At 47.0% G+C, this 12,265-nt stretch overlaps 1 protein-coding gene across 1 annotated transcript in view; it reads right to left on the bottom strand.

Annotated features, from left to right (window-relative positions):
* Positions 1–5,666: 5,666 nt before the first annotated feature.
* LOC144175713 (pituitary homeobox 3-like) overlaps positions 5,667–12,265 on the bottom strand; it is a 228,779-nt gene continuing 222,180 nt past the window's right edge. Inside the window, exon 5 of the mRNA XM_077704751.1 lies at positions 5,667–12,007. Within this exon, the coding sequence (XP_077560877.1) occupies positions 11,498–12,007 (510 nt within the window). The 3' untranslated portion in view covers positions 5,667–11,497. The remainder of the gene's footprint in view (positions 12,008–12,265) is intronic.

Below are 12,265 nucleotides of genomic sequence, written 5' to 3'. Positions count from 1 at the left end.
AACCACAGGAGAGCAAAAAAAGTGTTTGCCATGCGAGGCCGCATCAAGAAGAAAAAGAGATGCTCGAGTTGCGGTATGGAACGTGGTTCGGGCGGATACTTATCACGGAACTGGAGGACCTCTGGAGCTGTCCAGCTGAAGTGAACTGGAGACGGGCTTGTAGTTCCTGTCTACCAGTCTACCAATGATTTCGGACACTCTATTCGGAGTCCGGAAACACGTGCGGGGCCCGCAGACGACCTGGGCTCGGTTGTACACCTGGCCACGGTTCGTGGTCAGGGCCCAGCGGAACCATCACCGCACCAGCCACGCAGGGCGTGGTGCTGCCTCTGCTGCCTTGTTCGAGCAGTACTTGCGATCAGTGGGCAACGACCTCACGCAACATGGACCACCGACGACCCGCCACATACATCACTGAGTGAAAACCATTGATTCTGTGAAAGAGAACATTCACGTATTTCTCTTCAGTTGAACTCGCATTCGAGAATTTCCAGTTAGACCAGGCCTTGTGTCTCCTGTTTTGTGCTGAGCTTTCCTTTCGCCGTTCAAAAATCATAACATTGTAAACGCAACTCATTCTAACACGAAAACTTAGCATAAAACGGGGACCCAAGAGAAGACGACTATACACACAGGGTCTAGTCCTTGGTGCCCTCGTTTTAGGCGCAGGTTTCGTTTTCGTAATGAACCAACAAGCCCAAGTTTGCATCCTACAAATAATTCTCTTCCCGTCCTACCGAGTTCTACGCCTATTCGTCGCACGCCTCCAAGGCCAAACTAACTATTGCATAGTTCTACGCTGAACTATGCAGGAGTGGCTCCCTAGGCGAACAAGTTTTTAGACCCCTACGACACCCATGACTGGACTGTACGGGTCACGAGATCTGCTTTGGACTTCTTCAAAGCTTCGGGAGTAGAAAACCGAAATCTATTGTTGGGATACTTACGTTTTGTTGTGAAGACTGAACTCGCATTGTATGAAGAAGCAGGTACCGATGGATGTCTATTTTCAACTGATGTTACAGCGAATATTATACCATAGATTTTAGAACAGCAGAGGCAATTAGCTCTAGCAGACAGCAGAGCTGTCGCGCTGACAGCAAATGCTTGGAGCATGTGCTTAGAGCATGTGCTTAGAGCACGCTTGCAGCAAGCACCGGGATGAACCTACACGTAGGATTATTGAAGCCTATGTCATTGCTAAACAACTACATAAGTGCATTAGTCTATCTTCTCTCGCGCGTCTTCCTAGAGAGGTATCTAGACCGCCTGTGGGACATTGCCAGTCTTGTTTAACGTGCGATCCTATGTGACACAGCTGACTGTTTCTTGTTAAGCTTAGTTTTCCGTGGCGTACACGCAAAGTATGGCTATTTCCTGTAGTTAAAATTACTAACTAGTCAGCACGGTGCCTGCCACCACCCCACCACTCTTTTATACTTAGTCGTTCGTCTTCTGTTGCTCTGTTAACATCACGAACGTGTACGGAGGGCTTTACGCGCTGACATTATAACACACTCATGTGCGAACGCAAATCTGTTGCGCACGCTCTCCTGAAGCTGTTTAGTTTTTAGCTCAGCGTCAGTTCGCGCCTGTTCCTTTGGCCACAACCCGCACACCACGGTGCTTGGTCTTCGTTGGCTTACTTTTGCTTAACTTCGTACGGTTTGATTAAATGCTTACCTTTGAGACCAACATCCCTTCTTGCCTCCACAGAGTGTTGCATGGCGAGTAAGACAGAAGCACTGCGTGTTCGGGCGCATGTTTGTTTTTATTGGCATGAAAAGAGCTTCAAGACAACTCTGTGATGCTTAGTGATCATTTCATGGGCATACATCTGCGCAATGACGTCCGAAAAAAATGAACCGCGAGAACCGCCGCGACCGCGTTAAGAGCTTTATACAATGTCGAGACACCGCGCCTTCAAACACTGGTATTCCACGGAAGAATTCAGACGACGACGCCATACGAACAAGACAGGAGAACAAAATTGTCACTCTCTTTCGCTCAGCTATATGTTCCGACACATAGGGCGCCATTCAGAAACGGAGTTGGCGGTCGGTCATGACTAGGCGCAAAAGGACTGCGCATTAACGTCCGCGGTATTTGTGCTGCCTGTACAGCCGTATACACGTGGGGAGATTTGTCTGTGTGTGGGTGTGCTCTCAACTGGTTTTTAAGATCCAACAAACTAGTTACCTGGGTTAGGCGAAACTAAATGAACGTTATCGTGACTAAGAAGTAGCGCCCACCTGCTCGCAAGACAGCTTTACGATCAGTTGACTCCAGGCACTATTAACTTTTTGTGCGCTAAGGGATGAAACGTCGGGCGTTCATTTCCCTGAAATGTGTACACTGCATTCGTAATGTGTGTTGGTACTGCGACTGTGATGAAGCATGTCGAGATCGTCTATACACGCGGACTCAATCAAAGCACTCCCAACATACGCAAACACAAGATATCAGATGCAGTGTTTTCATTAGCAACCTCTTTAAGGGCTGAAAAAGCAAGCATCATTTTTTTTGTCGCAGTGCCTCTAATGTCTCTATCCGTGCACAATACGCTCCTTCCAGTTTTCTTGCAGTCATAACATCAGCAGAGGAACTTATCCTAGTGTAACTACTTCCGATCTCCAAAAGCCTTACAGACTGAAACATTTGGTCCAGTTTTCAGGACGCACAGCGGGATGAAACTCTCGCCTGCTTATTAAAATTGTCCCTCAGATTTTGGCGGTCACTTTGAATACTAGTCTTGCAATAATTCACTAAATACTACGCTTCTCTGGGCGGAATGTGCGCATAAAAATTATTCTAGACACACTACACACACCAGCGGGTCCGCTTCACCGCAGGTCACCTGAGTCACCAATCATAGAGTATATGTAACGAATTAGGCTGGCTACACGGCCCAAAATGGTATTTAACCCGGAAACACCATCCGCGCTGTGACGTTACGCATGCCCCAAATTACGCTTCGCATTGCGTGACGTGACAGCGCACATCAAGTTTTAGTTGCCTACCACTTGTCGGACCTCGTAATTCTTCACATTTGCTCACGCGCAGCGGTTTGTCCATCAGGTGCACTTGGTGAACCTGCTCCATGAAATTTCTAAGAGTTCAGTTGTTCTGTCTGCTTGTATGCAAGTTGCAACTACGGAAGCCCGCGTTCATGCTTATTAAATTTCTTTCCCGACACTACATCCCGAAAAACTTTCGCCTTCCCATCTAGATGCTTGACGTATGCCCAGAAAACAGTTATACGCAAAATTGCGGCAACAACCTTCGTCTCCGGCTAGCCGAAATAATTCTAATATTGTAATAGTCTTTGTGTTTCATTTCGACGGTACATACGTAGAACAGAGAATAAATGATTAACTGAGCCTCGTACGGGAAGTCGAATTGTATCGGTATGCTGAACCCTCCGTGAAAACTGAAATAAACGTACTTTTTTAGACGAAGATCTCAGTGAACTGAGTGTACCAGCTCAAGTTACTTCATAAAGGCTTAGGCTATGTTCAGACTACCGACGCAAAAGCCATATCGTTATCTATGGGCGTTAAAAAACGGCGTGTCACGCAGTTCGGTTGGCTGAGATGTGAAATGACATCATTCTTTAAAGTTATTACAACAGTTTTGGCAACAGCCTGAACCGGGCCTTATGCAATGTGCAACAGTTCTATGCAAAACGTATCCTTTCATGTCGTTAGTTTCCATTCGGCAGCCATATTAACCTACAAATCTATCCGGAAAGAAACCTACGTTCCCGGCGTACGATAAGACCTTGTAGGCATGGCATAATTGTATGCCGGGAATATATACGTTTTAGATGGGAATGCATGTTTTAGGCCTACAATTAAGCAAGGCCTAATTGAACGCCTATTTTTGACAAGGCCTAACTCTGACCAAAACACAGACTATGTGCCGACCACATCGAACCGAACTGTGCACTCAGTTTTAAAGATTGATACATCCTCCTGGCCTTAGCGACACGTTCAGAGGGTATTCACATGCCCAAGCCCATAACACACATCGCCGGGCAAAAACTGCGTTCTGTGTACATGTGCGGCAGTAGCCAAAACACTAGTACAGGTTTTCAAGGAACACTCGCACAGATATGTCCGATATTGTTTGTGGATGAATCATGGGCTTAAGTCATGCGATCTCTTATTTCCTTATGTAACGGTTGTTTAGTGAAAATTTCTAAAGCTCTAAAGAGAAATTGTGAGGCGACGTTTTTGTCAGCCACATCAAGTACTGCCACAATAAACTGCTTTCAGTGGGATTGAATGATGTGGCGATGCTCTGAGTCGGAATGAAAATGTATTTTTGAGTTATTATCAACATAGTTTTTCACCGAGGACAACTATAATATAACCCACCGGCGTTCGATTGAATTCCACCCGGATAACCACTGTGTCATTATAGTCGATCTCACGGTACCGTGTCAGGATGATTGTAAAATAGGAACGACACTTTAGACAAAGGCTACACTTGAAATGTGCGCATACTCCACCGGGGAAACTCATCACACGGAATACACCCTGGGAACCTTGATGCGATAAAACTACAACAATATTTACAAGTTCCTTTAGTCCACCTTTAAATGCAACGAAGCTGCACAGAAAAGAGCATGCGCACAACATTGTCTCTCAAATATACCGCAGTGCGTCACTTTTCCCTAAGCAAAGTGATAAATGTTGACCGCTCCGTGCAGAAACCAACCTTCACTACTGCCAGAATGTCTTCCACAAGGGCCAAGGGTTCTCAAGATATTCGAAAGCATTCTTTTAGTTACTTGTTTTTTGGATTGAGATAACAAAACAATTGCTTTTATCATGGCAAACGAACATAGCACTCTGAAATAAATTATAGCGTGCTAAGGTATATTTATTACTATCTGCGCTGTTAATTACCTCTAGTGAGAATTTTTGATGCTGCGAGCCAAGAAAAAGTTTGGAAGCAGCACAGGCACAGTTTTTTTATTACGGTCCTTGAACATGGAGATTAAAGATAGCGTCTGAAACTAACATCTTTCTCGTGTTCATTATTGTGCAATTAACGTTTGAGCCTGAGCTACACGCCGCGCCCGAAATGTTCTGCCATCATGTTGAACGCACGAATACAAATTTCTGTTTAAACATGCGTCATTATACCTGGAATATAGACTATGGCGGCTGTTTCCTTCTTTCATATTTATCGACCAGTTTCACGCAGCGTTCTCCTGCCTCTTTTTAAAGCATCTTTTAGTACCACTGCTCACCTTTATTTTCTTATTATCTTTGGCCAAAGCTTTCCAGAAGCCTGAACTACCTATACCAGGCAGTGGCGTACGCAGAACTTTATTTGAAGAGTAGGCGTCCCGACATGAAAGTCTTATAAGGAGAAAAATTAAGTTAAAATAACACAAAAATTACAATTTAATATTAAAAAAAATCAGTGATGCAGTGGGGGTACTCTACGCAACCGTCCTATGGTTTTCTTCATTTTTTCTTTTCTTCATAGGCGGTCAAAGCTGACCGTCAACGTGGGAGTAGACGTCAGAATTTTGTAAGTTAGGTTCCTCCCTTTATGCTGAATAACAATTATTCGAAGTGCTTACAAGATGGTGGGAAGAGTCGGTCGCCTTATCCACCCCCCCCCCCTCTTCCCCCCTTCCCCGTAACCGAAAATTTCATAGGGAGTCGCGACCCCTGCTCCCTTGCGTAGGCCTTTGCTACCAGGTGACCTGTCAAATAGCCGGGGCTTCTGGAATGCACGAAGACATTAAAAGTTCCTCACCAAACGTTAGTAATGAAGCATTTTAATTAGAGCAGTGAATCATTTTCTTGAAATGCCTTAGGCCCGCATGCACAAATCTGTTCGGACGCAAGGTGTCGTAGGAGCGGCTGGCGATGGAAGGGAACGCGTGCGCAGCTAGTTCCGCGTAAAAACGCGAGATGGAATCGAAGTCTTCCCACAAACTTCTCGTATGGTACTTCACGTGCGAACAGCTTTGTGACACTGAGCCCTAGATTCTTTTTCAGGCAGATACCATAGAAGTCGGCATATACTATCGAGAGTTATCGTGCTACCGCACACATATTTTAACAAATTCGTACAAGGGCGGATGAACATACGCTGCGTGTATAGACTCCGAAATTGGGTTTGGCGGAATTTGAATGAATTGGAATTTTATTGGCGCAGCAACCAAATTTGCTATAATGCGCCAGAAACAAGGTAATATATTAAATTTGAACACACTACGGTAAATGGTTTCTAAAGTAAGTAAGATTAATGACAAGATTCATCATAAGCATCAGTGAAGACATTTTCCAGTTGCTTGACTGCTACGTATTGCCAAGGCGAAATAAACTACATGCAAACTTCCAGCTCCCGTTCACCGTTAGCAAACATGATTTCAAAGGACTTGTGATGCTTAGCCTTCAGTCCGGTTCGTTTTATCAGTACCGCATGGTTTAGTATTTCATTGCCCAGTCAGAACGCGGTTCTTTGGGGATGACTTCGAGTGGGTAAAGCATCGGTTACAACTATCGTTACTCAAGGTCCATTAGTTTAAATAGCTCCAAGTGTCTGCAGGTATTATTCGGCGAAATAAATACGCTCTTCAGTATGAATATGAAAATCGCAACCAAGCGATGTGGACTGTCAGCCAGTTTAAACATCGGGCATAATATTTAGTTCAAACTTTCTTCTGAGAAATCCCAGGAAGCATGCGAGAAATAAAACAAAACGTGCAGCCCAAGCGGCTCGCGTACGTGCATTGCCCGCATGCCGACATCGCTTTCGGCGGCAATATAGATGTAAATAGAGTTCGATCATTTTTAAAAAACGGCTTATCTTTATTCGCCATGCATACGCAGGCAAGCATTCAAACGAATATTCGCTACACGCCTGGGGAAGGATTCACAAAGCATTGGGGGTAAATCTTGGTATGTTTTGATCATGCAGTCAGCAGACGCTAAGGTTTAGTAAAGTGCTTTTTGAATCCCACCCCTGCGCTAGATTTACACCGAAAGCGACACCCACTAATGCAGTACATAAGATTGCTAACAAATCCATTAACGTGCAATTTCACTCAACGCGAAGTCGTTAAGACTTCCATAATGCCCAAAAGCAGAACCAATAGATCCCCGCTGTAGTTCTCCGAAAAAAACAACTGATTGGCACGACCTCCGTTATGAAATTCCGGACCTCTTGTGTTTCGATTGCGTTTTACCTGGCACCAGCGCCTCACATTTTTTCCACATTGCAAAGCTTTCTTTCCGATCTGCAATTACGTCAGTACTTGCCTGCTTGTTTTGCTGTTTTCATGCTGCAAGATGTATTGCACGAAGCTTTTTTTCATATCTGAAAGCGACTTTCATAACGCTGTCGAATACTGTGAAGGCAGGGCTTGTCTTTGTCTTTGTCAAGCTTGAGCTTCGACCACATTTTAGAGCTCATCTGCATTTTTTTCTCCCAAGGTAATGCCATATTTCATATATACTAACCAAAAAACAATTTTTCAATCAACTTACAGAGTTACAATCGACAATGCGGATTCGCTTTAAACGTACCAGGCCTCCTTGTCAGATTCCTGAACAGTAAGACAGATAAAAACCTGATTGACCATATCCTTCTTGACTAGAACATTAAAATATAGTTATCGAGCAGCCATACATGAAAGCAATAAAATGACATATTTTACCATCAACAACTCTGATGCCAGAAAATGAACGTGCAAAAATAATTCAGACCATGTCCACTGTTTTCTTTGAACACAAACAAAAATCAGAGTCAAAGTAAAATGACGTACCACAAATTCCTCGTAAACAGGTACATATGACGCTGTTTCTGCCGTTAATTACTCATTAGGAGATATTCCGGTTTAACTTAGTGCATGATCTGTACCTTAAACACTCTGGTTTAGCGCTAGCAGTGCGCCAATTGGCGGACTATAGAGAAATGTTCGAAGTTTATTCGCACTACTGCGACCCACTCAGCTGCAACGAACCACTAAGATTTGTCGTATTCTTAAGTGTATCTCCTGCTGATATGTCCTTATAGGGAGAAAGAACACCAAACGTACTGGGAAGCCACTCGACACGTAATAGTATTAGCCGTAGAGACACTCGTCAAAGTATATTGAATAACGGAAAATGTGACCGAAATTTCCAGGTGACAGCAACAAGCCAGGCATGAAACACATTCCCAGCTTTGAGCGAGCGCAGACCCCTGGTGGCGAACCTCATTTTTTTACACCATCGCGGATTTACACCGAGTCTGTCACAGCTGAAGTAGCTGTGGACGTTATGCACTCTGTCTACCAGTGCCGAGATTTGTCACCGCGGATGTCATGGGAATGACGTTAAAAGCGCTTCCCACGACATCAACTTTAAGATAAGTACAGGACATAATGCCCCGAGGTTCCTTCATGCGCTTGGGTGAGCTATCACTAGAAAAATGAACGTCGGAGTGTCTTTACTGGTTCCGAACACATAGTGGAGTCGATATCGTTGGCTTTCAGGATGAATGAACGTTTTTCAACCATTGCTAGCACACTGGGCCACGAGGCTTTGTTAGTGTGCCCTGTATTTTCGAGAGAATCTGCAGAAGACCTAACTGCAAAACGTTACCCTCTTCGGGTAATCGGCTTTGGCATATTAATCCTAATCAGTGTTAAACCGGTATTGCTTCATCTAAGCTGTCGATTCGGTTAAAACAAGCATTATGTTAAAACCCCTACTTGTTACAAGTGCAGTGGCTTGCTCTTAGATTTGTGAGGTTGTTTAAGGCCGGCTCACTTCCGCAAACGATTCCACTTAATTTTTGATGCAGTGCCAATGACGAACGGCAGACCAAAATCACCACACGCTGCAATAGTGCCCGCTATTGAAAGGTCTCAATCTTCCAGTGACTTGAACGAAGGTTTTCTGCACGCTGACTGCATTGCACCGGTAATCTGAAGCTGTAAAGCTCGAAAGCAAAGCGAGAGCGAGGAACACGTTCTCCACTTACCGGCACAAACGACCCCCCTACAGTTTACAGCTTCTCATGTGATCCAGAAGAATCCAGTGAGCGCTACGTACACCAACTTAGGACGCATGGTGTAAATTGTTCAGGGAGATGGACGTAGGCAGCACCGTCCAAATTGTTGCCGATGAGTGACGGTACCGAGTATGCACAAACGGTTCCAGCGGGCGTGACTACGACTGTAAGGGCCTGGAGGACCAGAAAGACAGCTGCTTCAGCACGCTTTGCACGCACATCATACGCGTGAAACCGGGCCCGTCACTGGGCGACCGTATAGCGATATACAGTAGGGACGGCAGACTGGAGCTGGGAGGTGTCGTTCCCGCTCTGGGACTGATTGCTTGACGGCAGGCATTTGGTACACAGCTGCAGCCGTCGACACAAGTTCTGTGACTGGGAGTTACGCGCGTGTAAGTCGCGCACACGTAAACAGCCACGCTCGAAGTGGAACAACACGCTCCGGCTCTGGCCTCTCGTCCCGTGGCGAACATTCGGGATAAGTGCACACCCACGAGTGCAGTGATCCCGAACATGGCGGCATCGAGAGGACACACGAAGAAAAAGAACATACAGACACACGCGTCTCAATCAGCACGTCCAAATCGTCATGCAAGCGCACACACCACGACCGACGACGTCCCACTGCTGTCACGTAAAGAATGGCTTGTGACCATGTGCAGTCTTCTCGCCATGGGAAACGGCGATATATCTTGCGCGCAGGCAGGGATAGTTCCGATGCCGTGCGCTCTGTTGCCAGAAATCGGCGGGTGGAAGTGGCCGAAGGCGGCGCGGAGGCCGCGGACCAGTCCACCGCATTGTTGCATTGCCAACGCCACGTCCTGGCGACTACTCTGCACCAGGACTGTTTGCGAAGGAGCGTCCTTGGGGCCCCTGCCTCGAGGACCAAACGAGCGTGCCGGAATAGAAAGAGGGGATGTGCTACACACGCCGCACGGGGCAACCGCCTGGCACACTCCAGCAAGGGCGGCCTTTCATGCATCTCTGGCTCTCGACGTCGTCCTGTGAGGTCCCAGTGACTTCATCATCTACTCAGTTTCGGGTCTCGGGTGACAGCACTCACTCAGTTTCCATCCTTTCAAGCGTCTTCACAATAATGGTAGCTAGGACCTATTTCTAAAATATTCCCTTTTTCTCGCTATATCCTTATACCACCACCAGTATGTCTTTGTCGAATGCGTGAGACGAAGATACGCATTTGGAAAATTTCCTTGAAACGGTCACTTCTACTATCATGCTAGTTGTAATATGCAGCCCGGGATTCACGCTGCTTGTGTCGCTATACTTTACGTGAGAATACGCAAAAGCACGGTTACTGAAGCATTTCACGCAACCATTTTCAAAATAAATGAAGGGGGCGGTGCACATTCCGATGTTGGCATCGTGAAGGCATAGACTGTAAAATGTAAATGTAGGATAATTCTTTTTGAATGCCTAGCTCTCTTTATTGCGAGATTTGTGCGTTTTCACTGCCCATTTAGTGATTTATCACTTTTGTTAACATTCGAAAATTGGAAAACGTGGTTACCAGAGACATCCAATCAATCAGTAAGCAATAAATATTGCAGTATTGCTTATGATCCAGGAAAAAACAAAGATATAAAAAAAGCGGGTCCGACGCTTTCATTACAAGCTGTAAGCATTGGTATGTTAACGTTTCTGTGAAACTTTCGCTGGAATTTCGGATCAAGTTCACCACAAAAATGATAGGTGAGATTCAGACATATCTAATTACAACGTAAGACAACGGTGGCTGCATTCAAACGCAGTAGGTGCGTGAATCCAGAACAGCATTCCTTTAGATATATTCTAAATCTGGCAGCAATCGTTAGCTTTAAAAACTACTAGAAACCAACAAAATAAAATGTTGACTGCCGCATGGTAACCGTACTAAAGGTACTGCTGCTCTTGTGCTACAGCGAGCGACTCTAGCGCGCCTTTGAAACGCCGCCTCGCCATTCATTCTGTCGATCAACCCCTCTCGCTGTGGCTAGCATAAAATTGGAAACAGCCCTTTACACCCGCCCAACAAGGCCCGTGGAAACGCATAGAAGTCAAGTCCCGCCAATAAAAAAGTCTGATTGCAAAAAGTGTTAAGCATTCCGAGCTTGATTCCTTTCCAGTGTTAGTGGTGCCGCCAACTTACTGAGTGTAACAGACGATTTGCTGTGCGGGCGTGGGAGCGGTTGGGTGTAGCCCGTGAGGGAGATGCGTGTCCACGAGGGACGGCTGGGGAACTAGAAATGAGGGAGCCTGTACTCTGAGCACGAAGGCCGGGAGAGCCCACTTGAGTTCGTTCGTGCTCTGCTTCCTGTTCGCCGCGTTCGCGCCTGCGCGCAGGCCCCGAGACGTGTGTCATTGGAGGTGATCGCCTGGCTGGAGCCCCGCATGGAACAGGAAGGGGAGAACGAGGGGGACCTCGCTGGAGCAGGCGGGAGGAGGAGGGGGGAAGCGCACAGCCCGGCCCTTATACGCTGGTGCGGTCGGCGTACTGACAGGAGGGCGACAGGGCGCTGGCCTGCCGCGGAGGGCTGTACGTGTTGAAGCTGGAGGCGGCGTGCTGTTTGGCCTTGAGCCGCAGGGACGCGATGGACGAGGTCATGCTCTGGTCGCGGTAGACGTACGGCGAGGCCGGAGTCGCGTACGGGCAGGGCGCGGCGGCCGCGGCGCCAGCGGCGCCCAGCGCGTTGCCGGGCGCGATGGACGGCGACGAGATTCCGGGCGGCGGGGGCGGCGAGTTGAAGCAACCCATGCCTTGGGCGCCGGGCACCAGGGGGCTGGCCCAGGGGAAGCTCTTGGCGCCCAGGGGCGAGGGCACCTTGGAGGCCCAGTTGTTGTACGACGAGTAGCCCGAGTAGAGCGAGTCGTCGAACGGCTGCATCAGGCCGTTGAACTGGCTGCCGAAGCCGTTCTTCAGCTCGGCCGTGGCGTTGCGCTCGCGCTTCCGCCACTTGGCGCGCCGGTTCTTGAACCACACCTGCGCCAGTGCAAAACAGGGCGAGTCAACGAATGCTCATGAAACGAGGCGCGACACTGGTTTGACAAAAACATTAATTTTGCCGACTGGAGGGCCTTCATGGGGATATGCGAGGTGGATCAATTCCCGGTATGCCGGTATAATTGATCCTCACTTTGACAATTCCATTGATATGCAGCCGCACAGCCGTAAGGACAACGTAAATACTGACACATTGTGTAACGAAAAAAATATCTGTTAAATATTTCAACAGCCATG

The sequence above is a fragment of the Haemaphysalis longicornis genome, unplaced genomic scaffold (genome assembly GCF_048455015.1).
Source record: "Haemaphysalis longicornis isolate Haplotype H1 unplaced genomic scaffold, Haemaphysalis longicornis Haplotype H1 scaffold_1, whole genome shotgun sequence".
NCBI classification, from domain to species: domain Eukaryota; kingdom Metazoa; phylum Arthropoda; class Arachnida; order Ixodida; family Ixodidae; genus Haemaphysalis; species Haemaphysalis longicornis.
The sequence above is the reverse complement of the archived record's forward strand: the minus strand, read 5'-3'. Positions and strand labels throughout refer to the sequence as shown.